This window comes from Micropterus dolomieu, linkage group LG11, assembly GCF_021292245.1.
Source record: "Micropterus dolomieu isolate WLL.071019.BEF.003 ecotype Adirondacks linkage group LG11, ASM2129224v1, whole genome shotgun sequence".
In the NCBI taxonomy this organism is placed as follows: domain Eukaryota; kingdom Metazoa; phylum Chordata; class Actinopteri; order Centrarchiformes; family Centrarchidae; genus Micropterus; species Micropterus dolomieu.
The window spans coordinates 11,961,627-11,981,269 of record NC_060160.1 but is presented as its reverse complement, the minus strand read 5'-3'; the positions used below and the strand labels follow the sequence as shown (position 1 = coordinate 11,981,269).

The following is a 19,643-nucleotide window of genomic DNA, read 5'->3' as shown; positions in this document are numbered from 1 at the left end:
TAATTGGGTTTAGGTCAAGTTGTAAAACAGGTTCAGAGGAGACGGAGATGTGAAGATCATGTAAATGAGTGGTGTGAGATTGCTGAAGGCTCACACCGGTGGCTACTCAAAGACTTCTCAAGGCATGTATTGTACAAGTGCAAGCTCATTCCAGCTAGCCTCATTTCCAGACCGTTTCAGTAACCTTAAGTCAGTCAGGAACATCGATTAAGAAAACACTCATACAAGTGCTAAGTGGTCTTGGGAGAAATGCTTCCACCTTAATGCCATCTTTATATCATTTTATCACTCACTCCTGTCTTCCCAAATTTCCATCATCCTCTTCCCTCCTTGTAAATATCAAATCATGTATCATATATTATTTAAGAGCAGGGAAGTTAATGAACATATTAAAAAACGTGGCATCCCCTCAGCAATTTAGAGCCAATTATTAAAATTTGTTAAAAGGCATGACTAATTAAAGAGGATATTTAAATGGGATTGAATTTTAATGCTTTTTTTTCTCCCTCCTTATTACCTTTGTGGCAGGGTTAAGATGAGAGGATGTTGAGATTAGATATTCTCACACTAATTAAGACCACAGATCCCCTGGGAAGAGAATAAGGGCCTGCTCATTCTCTCCCTCCACACTCTCTCTACCCTCCCTCCCTCCGCTGTGGCCCCTCCGTCTCTCCTCCGTAGTGCTGGACCACCGGGGCCCGGGGGAGAGACACAGCTGGGATTAAGATGAACCCAGGATGGGATGCGACGTCCTTCGTTCACGTCTCCTCTCCCCTTCCTCTTGTCTCCCATCCAGTGCTCCCCATGGGGCACACGGATGACACGTTAACCTTTGAGGTTGTCAGGCCATGAGAGAGGAGAGGTTTTCACATTACGATTAACTTTCTTTCCTTAATTAAACACATGAACGTGCCACTGAACAGGACCATGCAATGTCTCGGAATAGAGGAGCTATATTGGATTTTCAGAGACATTATTAAGGACAATTCAGCATATCTTTCTTATTTCGATGGCACTTACTGTCACAACTGCACGTCACTTTGTATAGGTCATCAGTAACTTGTTAATTATTATGTCAATCAGTTAATAGGCAGCAACAGAAAAAGGAAATGGAAAATGTTGGAGAATAAGGCAAGCCTTCGCCAGTGACCATTAAGATGTAATTGTTTGGGTCCGGTAACTTTGCCCTCATATTTTTAGATAACCATCAGGGCTTTGTTACGCTAAACATAGTCGCAGGATCATATAACTACATGGTTTGGAATTTCCTAAAATTTAGCATTTTACGTTCATGTCCTGTTATGTTTTTACTGTTGTATTCTTTGTAGAAACACCTGGTACTCAGGGCTTTTGTTTTTTGTCGGAACAGTGAAGAATGTACAGTAGGGAAACGTAGGCTGCGCTTTCTTTGTGAAAGGAGTTGTTTACAAGGTGAGATGGAGTTCAGCGTGGTGCCATCAGGAGCCGGCTTCTGAAAGACAAAATCGGGGTTTAGTGTCACAAAGAAGTAAAACTCTTCAACGCTCAACAAACTGAATGAAGTGTTCACTGTTTCTTGCTAATATGTACATAATCCCTTAATAGGACTGATCAAAATGCTAATCTTTGGGTGAGTTTATGGTCTTGATTTAGATATCTTACTGAAAGCGCAAGAGGTAATGACAATGGGCTGTTTTTCTTTTTTTCTACAAGTATACTTTTTGGTTAGTTTTGTAGTTGTAGTTTTTTTTTTGTCTGGGGACTGAGGGTGCAGTGAGTTTGTATTTTGGGTGTGTGGCACCAACGGGTATTCATACAAAGCTCTCCTCGAACCTTCTTTCCCCTCCTTCTTTTCTCTCCCATGGTTGTGAGTCACTTCCATGCACCATTTCAGGGGAAGGGGAGGGAAAAGGCAAATAAACAGGATCTCTTTCCAGAGTTTATATTCTCAAAGGGAACTAGATGAGGGGGCAGCGGGCGAGGGGGCGGTGGGGCGGTGGGGGTCTGCGGCCAGCAATTGAAAACTGTTGCCCTTACCCGAAGAGATCTGTGTACACTACTTGCAAAGTAAAACAAATAGATCCAGGGTGCAGGTTTACGTGTGTGTTTGTGCGGCTGCCCGTAAACCTCCCCAGCCTGTCATCTTGAATCACTGTTCTCTGTTCCTGATCAGACCTCTCTGTCTCTCTCTTTCCATACGTGTGTCTGTGTGAAATGGTGTTTATGTGTGTATTTTTGTCTTTGTGTATCGCTGTGTGTATGTTTGTATGTCCCTGTGTCCGTTTCCCACGTGGGTGCCAGGCCTGGATCCAGAGAAGCACTTAGGAAAACCTCTGGCTGACATGGAGCCCTATCTGAAACAGGTCACAACCTGGTTTACTCTCTACACTATTTCCAAGTGTACAACATTTGCTCACAAGTCAGGTTTCCTGATGATCATGTTCAAAGTATTAAAACATCTTGAAGTGCATAATCTGAAGTCAAAGCTTATTACTGCAGAGAAATACATTTTTCTTTCACTTTAACATTTAATTTTATATATTAAGTACATGTTATTGTACACCATATTAATTATTTTAATATGGTGTTTTGTTTTCCCTGATTAGCTCTCCCAGATGTATGGAGTTCATATTTGTGGAGAAGGAGGTGAATATGAAACCTTCACCCTTGATTGCCCGCTCTTCCAAAGGAAGATAGTTATGTGAGTAAAGCAACATAAACTTACAAGAATTTGTCTGCATCAGAACTCAATTACACTTTTTCATGCCTGTGGCTGTTGTAAGTTCAGAAAAGTGATGGTTTTTTTTGCCAGCACCACTTTATATGAAAGTTTTTATTTGTATGTGTGTGTGCATGCAGTGATGCGGCAGAGACAGTGATCCACTCAGCAGATGCCTTCGCTCCAGTTGGCTACCTGCGCTTCACCGAGATGCACACCGAGAGCAAAGACAAGGTGAATCAAACTTCTGAAGGAATCCATGAGTGTAGTTTTGCAAGTAAGATCAATGCTCTTCAATGCTGAGTCAATGATTTTACAACAAAAGTTGGAGTCACTTCGTGGTTGATTACTTTAAAACCACTCTGAGGGCAAAACAAATACAAGAACAAAACCTCTTGGTGTCTGATAACTTTGTCGAGCAGAAGAGAAACACAGCACTGTAGGGCAGGATTCAGATCAAACCTCCATAGGGCCTCTCTCACTCTGTCTCTCTCTCTCGCACACTCTTGCTCTCGGTCTCTCTTCATCCCTCGCTCTCTCTCCTCTAGCCCCACATGGCCTACTTTGACATCTGCAATATTCACTGCAGCCTGAAACTAGGCCCAGCTTAATAAACATGTCTGCTCACATTAAGGCGCTTTGCATTCAGGTAGCTGGCTAAGCGGGCACAGGCGGGGGTTGCGGGGAGGCAGTAGGAATTGGCTTTTGGTATATTAGAAGGAGCTGATTGGGGCTTCACAGACAAGAAGGGTGACACTTCAGAATGCTTTACTTTCCCTGCAAGAACAGACGACTTTATAATCCTTAAATTGGAATTCAGTGATAAAGACATTGGGCTAATTTATGTGTACTTTTAATTACTCTGATTAAAATTGTCTGGTTTAATAAAACACCTACTAGCCAATGAGTGTTACTGGCAACAGGAGGTGCTACTTGTGTGCCATTATGTTTGTTGCAGCGAGTTAAGACTGTAAGTATTACACTGAGGGATGCTACTCGCATCTAGCTTAACATGTTTCCAGGGTAAAGCATGTGATTTGCGCGTGTATTTTTTTGCATATCACACAATAATGTGTACATTTGATTCCTTTGTATGCAAGAGAATGCGTGTTCTGTTTGTAGCCTTGTGTGTTTATCAGCATGTTGGGTGGGGGCTGAGACTGTTACGGACAGAAAACATACCCCCATCCCACAACCTCCGTGACCCTGCAGCCTCACTCCCTACAGCTATATATTTTTTCACTCCCCACACTGCCGCTACCACCCCCATCACACAAACACACACAGACGCTCACACGCTCCCGCAGACCCTGTAGCCCCCCCTAGGTTTCTGGGGGAAGAGCAGGGAGATCCAGGGCCTGCGAGGGGAGGGGAGATGGGGGGGGGGGGCAACCAGGGGAGAACCTGCCCTGGTTCAGCCTTCTGAAGCTCTTCTCGTCAGGGTGACAGATCTGCGGTGACACCAGCACTAGAGGAAACTGCACCGGGCTCAGGGGGTGGGGATGGACCACCATCATTTGCCCTCCGTTAATGCTAGTCAAGCTATTTTTCATGCTGGCCAGGAGAGAGGGGCTGAAGTATAATTAATTTGATTATCATATGGCCTAATGCAGTTGACAGCAGATGGGGGGTGAATCAGTGTTGGGAGGGCGAGGGGGGGCGTTGAGGAAATATGTATTTAAATGTGTGACACCGAATTTGGCAGGTAATATGTGTGCCTCAGAGAATGGTAATGATTTGTTATTTAAAGAAGTAGCAGAGTGTTGAGGCAAAGTATAAGTAAACAGAAGAAAAAAACTGAAATCCAAAACATGTCTAACCCATCCAGTCATGAGTTTTGACTGACAGCCAGCATGATTGAATCTACAGTATCAGAAAACACCGCTCACTATTCGCCCGAACTAGGAATATGTTAGCATGTTGTTTCATATTCATTCACCTTGAAGTTATGTGTGTCTGGGCCCTTGTCATGAAAGACTGACAAACACAGCCCGCTTGGTGGGGTATCTGAAAAAGACTGGTTAATTATACAGCATTTTGTCTGTCTTTGCAAAAGGCTCAGTGCTCTTTGGTGGGCGTTTGGCCTGATGTATTCCCTGTGGTGCTTTATTTGCAGGATGTGGTGGCAAGAGCTTTGCCCCATGGTAGTTGTCCTTGCCAGAACGCCATTGACAAGATGACTGAGGAGGTGGAATATGCTGATCAAGCTGAAGACAACCAGCAAGAATTTACATCAAATTGTGACCTTAGTTGTCAGCGGGGCCACGGTGAGATTCATTTATGGCGAAACATGCACGTGCTGACATGCATGCTTGAATGTGTATTTTGTGTGTGTGTGTGTGTAAGATGATATCTGTGTGTCATGTGTGCTCCCTGAATCTGTGTCATGTGGTCAGCATCATGATGCTAAATGCTAGTATTTTTGAGTGATTGTTTGAGAGCTGTCATTTCAGCAGTGTATTTGTGACAGTCTCCTTTGACATACAAACCACATATGCATGAATTACCTTCTTATACAGCACATGCCCTGCTTAAAAAATAAATAAATGTCTTCTTCTTTTGTATGTTCTAAAAGTCTTGATCAAGCCAACCATTTGTAGTTCTGACTGCACAAAGTATTTACGGAAATCCAAACCTGCTAACTCGCTTCCTGTTCATATTATTGTATCTCTTCCTGCAGGTCTCCCTCCATCCTGCTCACCAAGAAGTTCCAGAGGCTATCAGTGGATTTGTTGCATTAACGGCCTTCAGAGCCAAGAACCCGGGATCCAGGGCCAGACATGGGCAGCTTTCACACAGCTGCAAAGTAAGGGAAAGTGTGAGGAAGAGAGAGTATTGATAGAGAGAGAACACTTTTTAAGAACATATAATACCAGAGCTATGGACATGCTTTTAAATATTTTTTACAAAAATGCAAGAGGCTACTAGAAATTTTTTTTTTGCCTCTCTGAAATCGCTGAAGCAAAAGGCACACAGAACGACACTCACAAGTAAACTAACCTTTAATAACTCATGTTTTCTTTCGATCACATAAAAATTACATCTTTGATATGATAAAGGGGAGATGATACAGAATTCCTTTGTCCAGGGGTGATTTTAGCAGCTCACTAACACAGATTCTGCAGGGCTTACTGTACTTCACTCCCTACTGTAGCCCTAAAAATTCAATGGAGAGAAACATATGGGGAAAACTTCTTTGTCCCTTGGGTATCTTTCCTTTTCCTTGCTGTGTTAGCTAAAGACACACGAGGAGGTGTGGCAGAGCTTGAGAAGTCGTTCCTTATTCAAAAGTGCTTGTCAGTCCAGCAGGCAAAACCCCTGTGTGTCAGCGACTCGATCCGTCACAAGAATGGAATAGCGAGTTAGCCACCAAACAAGGACAAGCACTTCAAATTAACCCAAACCAAGCCTCTTTTAAAACACACACACACACACACACACACACACGGTGCAGTCATGTTGGGTGGGTTATCGTTTTTGCCCTGCAGAAGTTTAAAAGTGCACGCTTTTCCAGTGTATCTGAATCTTTTTTTCTTCTTCTCTTTCTCTTTTTTGATGGAGAAAGAGGAGCGAAAGATGAAAAGCATATTTAATGTTTATCGTGGTGTTCGGCTGAACAGCCTTCACAGTGCAGAGACAATATTAAACAAGTTAATATTTAATGAACAACCTCTTTGTATGAGGGCGTAGTAGTCTGAGACGCTAGTGTTGGCAAAGGAAAAACAAACTTGAAGCTCTTTCAAATGATTGTAGGGAGAAAGACTTTGCTTTGAGCCCGTGTGCTGGCGCTTGCATCCAAAGCTTACAATTTGCACACATACTATGTTAGACTGCACTTTATGGAAGGGGAAAAACACCATTACCACTTTAAAGCAGTTTCAATAGATTTCCGTGTCAGAAAAAAAAACTTGTACAATGGTGATGGCGTTCAAATGACCGTTTGAACAGTAATGGTAGGTATAGCACAGCTGTACACCTGAGACTTTGACACAAGTAAATGCCTGTACACTGTAACTTAGACTCCATGAGTATTTATTCACTGGCAACCCTGCCTGATGCAGTGGTGGTAGAAACAACTGGTAATTTTCTTACAACAAGGTGTAAAAAAAAATAAATAAAAATGAAATAACAAGTTTATAGAGGTAAACCAAAAACATGTGTGTTAAAGAACTGGTTACATGAAGTTGGTGACCAGCTACAAACAAGGATGTGCTGAAGCCAAATGCAGCACTTCTTTTTAGTCACAGACCTACCATTTTGCCTGTGTAAACACTGCAAACTGCTTTTCTCCCAGTTTTGTAATATGTGGTACACAACATTTACAAAATATGGACAAGTTGGCTTAGCCAAGATGGAGTACAGTTATGGTATGTTAGGTTACTATAATTTGCTATACTCCAGTAATTTACAGTATAATGTGTTACCTATGTCCAGGTGAGTTGGACACCAGATGCTGGAAGATGAAGGACATTATCCTGCTTCACCTGTATGTGAGCTGCATGGAAGACTTTGTTCCACTCAACACGGTCTATAAGAAACACTTTGGCAAAAACCCTCCAGCCAGGTAAAGATGCAAATACTCATACAGACCTTTCCCGCTGTTTCTTCTCTCTCAGGGAACATCTTTACATGGTTCTCACTCTAAAGCATTTGCTTCTCTGCAGCACTTTTATTCCAATATCGTTTTATTACTCCACTCTATTCCTTGTAGGGTCTGTGTCCAGGCTCCTCTACCTGCTGGTCAGCTGCTGCAGATGGACTGCCTGCTCCATGACTGGAAAGAGCCCCTAGAGGAAGGCTGCTTCCACCAGAGGGAAGCCCTGCATGTCCAGAGCCTTTCCCACTGGGCCCCAGCCAACATCGGGCCCTACAGCCAGGCAATCAGGGTAAGTCCCCAAGGTCCACAACATGGAGAAGGTGTTGTTGCCGGTGGTGGCTAAAAGTGTTGACAGTTTAATTTGGTGGTGGCCACATAGTAAGTATATTGTTCTATTAATAGACTAATAACATTTTCAGCTATCAATTTCAGCATTACTGTCAAAGGATACACTTTGCAGGCAACCCTGTTGTTTAAATTTGCGTCATTATTTTTGTTTATTTATTGTTTTCTGTTCATCTTCTTCTGTTCATTTAACCCCTGCTCTTCACATAACTTGTTTGGCTACTGATTGGAAATGATATTGAATCCCTTGATCCTTGTCAGAGGGGCTAAGCCAATAACAAGCAACATTATTTTCTTTTGTGTCACTGTTAGCAATGCAAAGTATCATTTTAGGAAGGTACTGTAAGTAAGGTATTAATGGAGGAGTGCCAAGGATTAATTTGATGAATGATGAATCTTGCTTGTGATTCTTATGATTCTTTGTTGTGCTTGACTCTTACAAAGCAACTCAAGTGTCTCAGATTACGTGCTGTACTTTGAGTGTCTGAGTCTCTGTTTGTGTATAGATGCATTTGCGTAGGTACATGTGATTGTTGATTTGTGTGATAGTTTGTTCCCATTACTACTTTTATGTATACATGTAAATATGTATCCCTATTATAGTGGGCAGTGTGTATCCATTTTTGCACTTGTTTGTAAAGCTGCGATTTGAACTTCTTTCATATTGTTTGAAACCCAGAAAGAATGTCGAATTCAAAGGCAGAGCAGAGGAAGTGTGGGCCGTGGTTGCACGGTTGGCTTGGTGTTTTGTTTATCCACTGTGTATTATATGGGATTACACTTGTCAAGGTACTGTCAACAAGGATAGTGTCCATCTCCTCCACACTGTCCTTGATCCTGCAGCCAAATCCATCTGTGAGTGAGAACATGTGTGGATTAGCCATTCGTTTAGAGCTTGACGGCATATCTCACCAGTGTGTCACTGAGGCTCAGATGATCTTGTGCCGTTTGGATTCCTGAGATGTAACCTACAGCGTCAGGTTTGCTTTTAACATGCTAGCAGTGTTTGATTTCCTCAGTGGAGTCTTATTGGGACATGAAATTGAAGTCAGCTGTGGGCATGTGCTATTGCCTCTGGAAATGAGTCTAATCTCTCATTCCTCTAATGATCATTCATATCCAAAGCAATTTGAGAAAACACTGAGATACACGCAGAGTTTGCTTGCTCAGAGCTGTGCACGGCACTACATACGACCCCTGCGTCGTCTCACAGTGTGTCTGCTCCTCCTCCACGCAACAATGACTTAATTTGATCAAAAATGTATTAACAACTCTTCAGTACAGATAGAGATTTTTACATATTGATACAATTACCCCCTTGCTGTGAGCAAGCCTGCAGTGCCGCCCCTCCTCTCACCAGTACCACACTGACTCCATCTTAATGACAATTTTCCTTGGTGTTGCCGTGTGACACCAGAGCGACAGGGCTCTGGCGACAACAGAGACAGAAAACCGCTGTCTGAGACTAAATAACCTGGAGCTCTGCACATTCACTGTCTCTGGAAAAGAATTAGAAATTAAAAGGATCCAGCTATAGAAGGGGATTGGGGGGGGGACCTTTAACTCGAAATGATTAAAGGATGAATTTGCAATCTTAATTATGTCCAGACAATGTAATACATTTTGTGCAGCAGAGGTGATTTGTGATGAGTTCTTCTGAAGGGGCAATCAGTTTTGACTTAATGGAAAAAATAAATATCAAACGACTTTGATTAATGGTTCTGGTTTACTTTCTTGTTTGTTAATCTGACAAATCTTGGTACCATGTGAATGTGCTGAAGTCGATTGGGCTATAAACTGACTAATGTCCAGCTCTATTGTGACCAGTGTATTCTTTTGACAAACTGTCCAGTGGTTTGAGAGACAGCACATGGCCACTGACAGAACATGGACCCTTTGGCCCTGCAGGATTTGACTACAGTCGGCCTCCACAGTGAAGGGTGGCACTGGTGGAGGTAGAATGGAACGGCATTAGGGATTGGCATGTGATTGATGCTGGACCTTCAAAATCCATCCATCTATTCATCTATCTGCCTGCCTTGTCATGTCTCTCAGCTTCAGCTCTCGGGAACGGCAAGCTGTCTGAATGTTGACTTGGCCTGGCAAGCTGACAGATTCAGATCTGACTTGATTGAAAGAATTAGTTAACCTTTATGATGTCAAAGCTGGGGACCACTTGGTGTACTGTATGTTAATGTGTGATATACCAGTAGTTTCTGTAAAAGATGCAGGCTACAAAGACAAAAACGGTCAGTTCATTTATGCTGTGTTTCTACATTGCTAATGTACCTGATTGACACGTGTTATCATCTGTGAGTGTGGTAGTACCAAAGATCTTGCTAATTGTTTTGTTTTGCTGTATTTTCTTATCAGAGATTTAATGCAAATTTTGCTGTCATTTGTATACATCATTTGCATAATCTAATTAAGATATATGACATTTCAACATCAATCAATTCATTAAAAACAAGAGATGCTCTTAGACATCCAGTTTCTGTTGCAAAATATCAAAACAAACTATCTCATTACAACCAAAGCCAAGTAATGGCATGCTTTTAAAAGAAATAAAAGTTATTACTGCATTTTATGCCTGTTGTTTCTTAGGAGCTTTTAAACAATTCTGATGCATTAACATAAAAGCAGGAAAAGGGAGTGTGGGGGCTGTTTTCTTTAGCCAGCAATGTTCCACATTTTTAAACAGAAATCCATTTGTACTCATAACAGACAATTACTTTTGTGAGTTGCATGCTGGAAAAAACTGACCTATCATTTACTAAAGTCAGAGTTAACAACAGGAGTCTCAAACTGCAGGATATTTTCCACATCTATTTAGATTAGTGCTGCGTGTTCCATCACATTCCCTTTGGAGCCACATTTACGGAGGCAAACACAATAGCCCGACCAGGTATGAATAGAAAGACTATCAGTTGAATGGTTGTTAAACATCTCCTCTTTCCTGTTAAGGTAAGTGGCTCACCCCTGGGATATTTGCTGGGAAATTATACTCACTGATCAGATTCTGTGGGGTGTGTTTTGGGAGCTGACTGCACTTGCCTCAGGTTGCTGGTGAACACTAACCCCTTGCCTCATTCCCCTAATTGTGAGTGACAGTCAATATTGTGGAAGACCGTCTTGCACAAGCCTGCGATAGGATTTGCATTGGATTTTGAAGTGGACTGTGAGGCATCGGGAGGGAAGTGGATCTGACGTTGCCAATTAGCGTCAAAGGGAGGAGTATTCTGTGGTGGTGGTAGAATTTGAATGATCTTCTTACAGGAGTCTTAATGTGAAAAAACAATGAGCTGAACTTTTCCTGACCCTCTTGATGAAAGGTTCAGAGGTCAGGCTTAGTCAGAGTGAGGCTGGGCCACCCATGTAGAGCCAGAAGTTTCCTCTGCTTGTTGGAAGCATTTTCATCTCTTTGATTTTTTTATATTTCAGGCAACAGACTAGTCTATAGAGTATATTATCAAAGATTACTTTAATGATATTTTAAGGTAATTGACAGTAGAGAGTGACAGGAAACATGAGATGAGATGGGGATGAAACTAAGTTGAACATAGACTTTTTGTTTACGTGGTATACATGTGAGACTACATGAGAGGCTCACAAGAGCACCTCACAAAATGTTATAAACTTTAAAATAGTTTTAAACTATCATTCTCCATCTGTGTTTTAAATAAAATGTGGCACACTGTAAGAGAACAAATGGTACATGATTAGCTTGTGAAGATTGCAGCCCTGTTTTACGGTGAACAATCAATGGGTTGGGTAAATATGAGCTAGTGCGGTGAGTGATAAAGCAAGTGTTAGTGATGAATAGCAGAAATTAAGCTAAGTGCCTTAGTTTTATGGGCTGTTGTTCTCACCCAGAATGTTTCACTACAGTAAAAGAGACACCATGCACAATTCAGCAGACCCCCCTCCCCCATGTGGTAATCGAGGTAGACTGCATCTACCTCAATTACCACAGAAGAGTAATTAGCCAAAAAACTGTGTGTGCCTGCATCTGCGTTCGGGGAAGTATGCATGCAGCATGAACAGATTAATTAGGACATTTAACTTCATTTCTAATATAACAAAATTAATCCCATAAAATATGAGGGATCTCGGAGGAGGTGCCTGTCAGCATCTGACGCCTCTCCTCTGTTTGCCATAATCTATTAAAACCTTGCTTTTATCTCACCTCTCCCCTGTCATACTTTATGGATTTTTTCATAAACACGGCCCATACTTCATAAATGTCTCAATTTTCTAGTCTATTAACATTACTTCAAAAGCGCTTGATAAAAGAGGAGGGCATGCGTGAAATAATGCACCAATAATATGAAGCGCTGGAGGCTAGAACAGTAGGGGCGGCTCTCTAGCGTGCACACTCAGACAATGCAAGGGATGTTATCAACTTTAATAAAAGAACAAATGATCACTTTCAACCAAGTAGGAGGGGAGATGAGGCAGGGAGGAAGGGGTGGGGCAGGAGGGGAACGGTTGTCGAGTAATTGAGCCGATGAAAAATGAGGTCTTGAAGGCTCAGCGGTTTGAGCAGTCAGGAGACTGAAAGCCACTCAAAACTATGGTGTTCTTCAGTACTTGTAGTTACTTGCTCCTAGTTGCAGCGGAGGATGTTAACACGGATTTGTTTTTTTATTTCACTGAAGGCACAAGTAGAATAGTCGGGCTGTTTCCTTTCCTGAATGTCTGAATTGTGTGCAATGAGTTGAACCTTTTGTCTGGAGAGTGTCAGTAAGGTTTTGACTGACAGTCGAGCTTCACCTCACAGCATTTCCCCAGCGAGCATCGATTCAGTTCTTGTCTCTGTACATCACCTGTGTCGGTCTCTGTAGGCTTTACTCATCCTACCCAGACACCGAGGTCAACTGTCTTCACTTGAACTGGACATGCGTGAAACACACTGATCAAACCCAGTAAGAGTATACCGCAATGGCATGTTGGCTGTACGCCCCGAGGCCAGGCCTTACAAAGACACACACAGACACACACGTACTCCTGTGTGATCTTTGTGTGGCCCTGCCACAAGGTAAACTGGTTCGGTAATTAAAATGAGTCACCAGTAGCTCACTGTAACACTCATAACTGAAAGTACACAGCGTTCAAACTGCATTCAGTGACATGCAAACAGATGAAGATGTATGCAAAGACAGACAAAATCGGTAATTGAGCACACAGCCATTATCGCAAACCATCAGTAACTAAACATTTGTTGACAAATGTTTGCTCATGTGCAGGTCTGTATACCCACAACGTACATGCATACTTTTCAACACTGTCTCGTATGCAAAAATGGGGACTGCACTCCCCTTACTGTAATCACTCCCCATCCCAAGATGTATGTGTTGACACATGTTTCTAAGTACAGCGCTGGAGCTACTGGATGGACACTTTTGCTTCTAAATGTGTACACGTGTATGTGAGAGGTCAACCTTTTTAATCTAATGAGAGGGCAGCTTTATGGGAAGTGTAGACGGCAGCAGAGGTAATTATGTTCCTCCCAACCCCGTGCCACGTGCCCCCTTTCTCTCCAGCTGTGACCACATAGAGGCTGACCTGCCATGGATGGCAGTGGTCATTTTCTGGAGTCAGTGCATTCTTTGCTACATTATCCCGCGCCGCTGCTGCTGCTGCAGCACCACGTGGGAACAGGCTGGTATCAGCTTGTACCAGGCGAGGACAGGGGAAGGACTGGATCTGTCAAAGTGCATCGACTCTCAGGCGGCCACGTACGCCGGCGCTGTGCCTCTGCCCCGGCCCCTGCCACACTCCCACTCATTAATGGGCCCAGCCCTGACAACTGATCCTAATTGCCTTTGAGCAGCTCTTCATGTATTATTGGTGCCTGACTGCCTTGGTTCATGACAACAAGCCATGGGATGCAGGGACAGGGTAGCCACTCTTACACTTGTATACTGAATGATACACATAGACTAGATATGCATGTAAATATATATACATCATATGTGTATGTGTACACGTAAGTTGAAATGTGCCTCAAGAGACACAGGTCTCTGGTGTCTTGTGATTGATCAGCATCCTAATTATACCGGAGTCTTTCACAATTGCAGATTTGCAAATTACTTGACTGCTTTCTGTGTAAAAAGCATTAAGTATTAATTTTTGTGGCTACAGTTTGAATAGACAGTACTAGAACATTTAATGGGTTGTAGATGATTGTATGACAATCTGATGTATGAATATGATTTTATTTTATTAAGGGTAGAGTATGTATGTGTGAGCATGTGCTTGTTTGCTTCTCACTTTGTAACTGTTGATGAGCAGTGGAGGGGTGAATGGTTCAGAGACATCAAGAAGGCATCTGAAGAGCATCATGTAAAGATCCCACCATCGCAGATATCTGCCAAGACACTCGCGCTATTACAATTGCAATCACAAACACTCAGTCAAAACACATCATTATTTGTAGTCACATGTATGAATTATTACCCCATATCCCACTATGTATTTCCCATTTTACCCCTCTATTTGAATGCGGAAAAAGGAGAGGTGGGATGGCTTGGCTTTTTATTTGTGGAATGAAATAACTGAATACCAAATGCATAGATAAAAAGCATAGCGGCGTGTCCTGTCCACTCCCATCACTGTCTGAGAAAGGAGAGACGTATGACCATCCCATTACTATGGTAACTACCCACTATATTCAGAGCTGCCCGGGTGTGTTTCTTCCCCCTGCAGTGACGAGAGGGCATAGCTGACAGGGCCTACGCACACACACGCACATACACACACAGATAAGGAGGGTCTGGGAGATGCTGCTTGTGAAATATACACATGTGGCAAATACAGACAGAACAATACAGGGGCCAGTTCCAACACATACTAATGTGGTGACATACAGAAACTAATAGGTACCAACATTAGGGAGAAGTCTAACCCCCTACCATTTCAACATTTTACTCATAGCCAAAATCTTTTATCCAAAACAGTGGAATCTAGCGGTAAGATTTTTAATGCTTTTATATTTTTGATTTATAATCTTCAGCCAAAACAAAATGAATAAAATTGTCTAGTATTTGATTAATACAGTGTTTTGCTAGCACATAATAAATGTAGAAATAAAGACAAACCATGATTGATATGTTACCAACAAACACAGGGTTTATAACACTAATTGTCACCAACCCAGACTGAGTGGCTGTTTGAGATGACTTGTTACCGCAGCAGATTCACCTGACTGCTGTACAGCACTGTGCTGTTTTAAGAAGCTGCTATTATAGATGACTTCTATAATTATTATGCTTTAAGTTGGACGTGCCTTTGGTTAGAAACAATTATTACATCCATGTGCAACAGTGTGCTAGCATTGCTATTTTGTCTTTATTTGTTAAGGGATTTTTCTTTTCAGTTCTGCAGATGACTCAGAAAAGAGTTAGCATTTACATTCCATTTACTTTTGGCCACTTGTTTCATAATAAATTTCACATGGAACAATTTTACTGAGTAGTAACTTTGAACCTGGGTCATTCATTTTTCAAATGCCGTTGCCATCAAGTACACTTAACTGAGGTAAAAACTGCTGCAAATGAATAATATACAATCTCCTTTTTTTCTGTAGACATATCAGCATGTTCACTTTTAATATATTATTATTGATATTGTGGATTTATTATGTAAAGGGATGTCAGGCCCTGCAATTGTACGTAATGTAATGAAGTTGAGATACTCAGGGTAAGAGTTCATTCAATATAATACAGTACACAAAATTCTCAATATGTCAAAATATATTGAGTTGAATTTGATGCTCTGACACAAATGTTAATATTTGCTCTGTTTTCAGTAGGGATTCAGTACATTTTCAGCGCGTTGTATTTTTATCTGTTTGTCATAGTGGGAATATTATTACCCCTTGTACACATTTACAGTAAAATAACATTTTGATCATTCCAAAGTCAGCAGAAACCAGGATTTCTTAGATGGAAAGCCCTTCATTTAAAAAATAACTTGAAATTTATTCTAAATATTAATCTTTCTACAGACACCTTTCAGCCTTATTGAATTTTCAGTATCTGATGATACAAATAAAGATAGAACAACACTTGTGTGTATATATTGCAGTGGAAATCCCAAACAATTTAATAATTTTTTTCACAAATTTCCCTTCATCCATATTCCTCCACTGCACTAGTGGACTTTTTGGCTTATTTATGCGAACATTTTGTCATTGTCAAAAAAAGAAAAGACAAAAAGAAAATCCGAGAAGACTTTGGTGCTGTCTAGCCAGCCATGGACTGAGTAGACTTTGTATGAACAGCATTGTTGATACTCCAGCTGCCTTTTTAATGCAGCCATACTGCCATCTGTTGAAACAAAAAGGGACTACATCTGTTTTTACGCTTCTCTGCATTTTCTGTCCTCTGTCTTGTTCACTCTGTCTTTCAAATGTTTGTCTGCTATTCATCTTTTATTTGTGAACACTAACCTACATGCTGTGTCCATTACAAGCAACAGAATAGCAGGGCAGGGAAGAGAGGGTTTGTATGTGTGGTGGATGTGGATGTAGAGGACTTTTCTCTCTGGACCAGCAGCTTCATGTCACTGGGTCTCTAGGGCTGATTTATTTTTGACATTCACACTGTCTGAAGCAAAAGAGACATTTCAGACTGTAGTCCTATCCTTCATGTCGCACACACACATACACACTTGGACACAGCCTTACTTAACTTCACCACTAGTGACTGTTACACTTCAATGGTTGTGCCATAGCACTTTGTGTTGACATAATTCTTTTGTGCCCAGGTTAAGTTAGTGCTTCCATCACCAGCCAGACCAAGAGATGTAGCTTCAAAAACAGTAAAAATATGAAAAGACAGACGAGACGAGGTGGTCACAGCTGGGAAGGGAGAAAGAACGGGGGTTGAGGGTTGCAGTTTCAGCATCATTCAATCAGACAACATGCCCCTCAGCTGAAACAGCGAGACCCTCCCCGATTCTCTCGAATTAGGGAGATTAGCAGGAAAGCGCATAATGCAGGATGATGGAATTTGTCATAATTTGCATTGTCCTGGAAAGATTCGGTTTGATAGAGCGATGCATGGAGGGGCTTGTCATGTCCCACGGGCAGGTCATAGAGGAAGCTTGGCAGAAATGATTTTTGCGATATGTGCATCAGTCGTAAAAGCCTCACAACCAATTTGTCAAAAAATGTGAGGTCGGGACAGTTGAAGGCAGCAGGGCATTTTGCCTAACGCAATGAAAAACTATGCCCCTCCATCACTCTTCATCCAAAGCCCAGCTCTGTTGTGGCACAGTACTCAACAGCAGCAGACAAGTTTATTACATCAGCTTAGAGTGTTTTTTTGTTTTATTTGATCTTATTTCTTCATTTTACCATCATTATAGCAACAGTAAATTTACACAAAAAAAACACACCAAACATACCAAATTGTATCAAACTGGTTTCATTTTGTTGTAAAAAATATCATTTTATGATGGTAGAAAGATTTATTTATTTATTTGTTTATTCATGCCTTTTGACATTCAGTCTCCCTGAGTCTCCAGCAGTCAGGCTCCCCTGACCTTGGTTATAGTACTGAGCGGCAGCTCCTGACCACCATAAAGTTGACCAGAGCTGACATGACAGTGTTACTCTTCCTCACGGTTCAGTTTCTATGGAGTGGGCATGTCGAGGGCAGACATTCAGGCACAACAGAAAAATACACATAAGCTTGAAGAAGGTGGGGGTAGGGGAAAGGCTAGTGTCCCTGGCTCAGGCTGACCACACGTTGCCTCAACAATGGCTCATTATAGTTGTGTAATTTTTAGTATTCTTCTAAATTTGTCATCGCAACAACCTTGTTTTGAACATATGCTTATGGTTTGTTTTCTGAATAAATGTGTAATTTTAGACCTGAGAGAATGCATTCAGAAATGCCCTATACTTGCCTTTCTTTGTGCACTTTATATGACTATTTATGTCACCGTTTAAGTAACACTGATTTTGTGTGACAGTTGAGCATACAGAGGTTAGGCTCAAACTGGAGCACAAACAGGAAGCAAAAAAAGAGATGGTGGGAAAGAAAGAGGAGGGAATAAAAAAGGCAAATATCTCCCTCCGCCTTCCCATGAAGCCTTAAATGAGAAGAGATTCTGTAGAAGGAAGAACGGTTGTGGTTCTCCTGAAAGGTTAGTATTTGTAGAAATGAGGTGTCAGAAGAGGCAGGATTTCCTCAGGGCGCAGCACAACATGAGCCCATCTCTTATCATTTCCCACTCCCAGACGTGATCTGCTTTGAATGCACTAATACTGAAAGAGCCCCACAGACTTGAAGCCAGTTCAAGATGAAATCACAGCACACATCCCTGACAAACTGCCATCCACCACACAAGGATTAAACAGTAGTTGCATGTCAAATCCCCGCCAAAAAGCAGAAATAATATATGCACTTAAATACATTCAACAAAACTTCAACCTCAGTTTTTTGATCCCCACATTTTGAACTATTTTGAGCTATTTGCCAACCCTAAAATATTCAACAAAAGATGAAAATGACTAAATTTGGAAATTTGTCACATATATTAAGAATGTTCCATAAGGGATTCAAAGTGAATCAAAGGGTGTCCCATTTAAATTATATCTTATATATCAACTTGAGTTTTGGATGGAACATACCATGTAAATGAAGCATCCATGGTTCAAAATTGGCCTAGTGCTACTCACACACGTCATGGTCCTTTAACATTTATCTATATTCACTATAAACTCTTGAAAACATTTTTAAAAAATCTAAAAAGTTTTAGCTATGAGTTGGAAAGCATTGCCCTGGTTTTCTGAAGATGCGTTCATTTACGCTAACTCCATGCTGAGGCTATAAGCAAGACTCAAAAGATGTGGAAACATCTCAATGAAAGGACATAACACAAATATTAATTACTTTGGATTTAATGACACACTCTGTAGCTCGTACTGTACTGCCATTATCCTTTTAGCTTAGTTACATGTGTCCTTGCATAAGGGAAAAGTTACACCATATTAATCTAACCTATTTTACACATTTTGTATTATCATTTTCCTGGTTAAATTATGCATAAGGTCTCAATGGGGAGAAATGTGACCATTAGCATATCTGATAGGAGCGGTGGAGCAGTTTTCCACCTCTCTCTGTCCTTGGAACCAGGCAGAAAAACCTGACTGTTCGTCAATACCGGGTCATTTTATCCAGGCCAGCCTAGTTCATCTATACCATTCCCAAGCTCTCCTAATGACACTTGGAGACATCTTCAACACGATGGGGGCCCAGAGGGCTCCAACACCAATGTGAATATAGTCTAGCACTGTCTGGTCATCTCTGGAAGCTCTTTGACAAAAACAGCAATTAGAAACACCTCAGACACTCCAGCCTGAAACGAGACACCGTTAAGGGTTGGAATCGGACACAGCCAGGCGCTTCCTGAGTACATTTACATATATGTTACTGTCTGCAGCTCACAGAGATGAGAGCAAGAGACTGTCTTTGGGGATGGTGACCTTTTGACATGTCATCAGGTTTATTAGAAAAATGATGGCGTTGAAATAAGGCTTCGATAAAGTATGAGCAAAAATACTAAACAGGAAATAGTGTGTTGCAGTCACTTTTGTTGTTGACCTCATTGAAAGCTTGTTTGGCTTTTGAGTTTTGAGCTATGTTTGCATGAAAGTCCATTTTTACTGTTAGGTCTGTTTATCTCTTTCTGCTTTCCCAAAAAGAGATATTGTGAAATTGGTTGCAATTCTTATGTTTAAATTAATTATTAATGTTATTGTGAAACATCTGAAACGAAGATAAAAACAAGCATTGACCAGTCGACTAAATGGGACAAACATGAGTTTAACTTTTTAATTGTCTTTTATTTACTAAATATCATTAAATATTGAAAACTAGAAACTGTTCTGAAATTTTATTGTGATATTGCCCACCCATAGCATGTGTTTTTCTCTGATAGAAAAACTGATCTAAGGTAGAATCAAAATTATTCATCTTTGTTCCGAAAGGC

At 41.3% G+C, this 19,643-nt stretch overlaps 1 protein-coding gene across 5 annotated transcripts in view; it reads left to right on the top strand.

Annotated features, from left to right (window-relative positions):
• Positions 1-19,643, top strand: part of dph6 (diphthamine biosynthesis 6) — a 53,834-nt gene that overhangs the window by 18,809 nt on the left and 15,382 nt on the right. For 4 of the 5 annotated variants that reach the window (XM_046062093.1, XM_046062095.1, XM_046062094.1 and 1 more), the window contains 7 exons: positions 2,281-2,342; positions 2,586-2,680; positions 2,839-2,932; positions 4,815-4,965; positions 5,379-5,504; positions 7,133-7,262; positions 7,410-7,584. In XM_046062093.1, the coding sequence (XP_045918049.1) occupies positions 2,281-2,342; positions 2,586-2,680; positions 2,839-2,932; positions 4,815-4,965; positions 5,379-5,504; positions 7,133-7,262; positions 7,410-7,584 (833 nt within the window). Of the gene's footprint in view, positions 1-2,280; positions 2,343-2,585; positions 2,681-2,838; positions 2,933-4,814; positions 4,966-5,378; positions 5,505-7,132; positions 7,263-7,409; positions 7,585-9,492; positions 10,027-19,643 lie in introns of those variants that run through there. The other variant, XM_046062097.1, reaches the window with a different exon arrangement.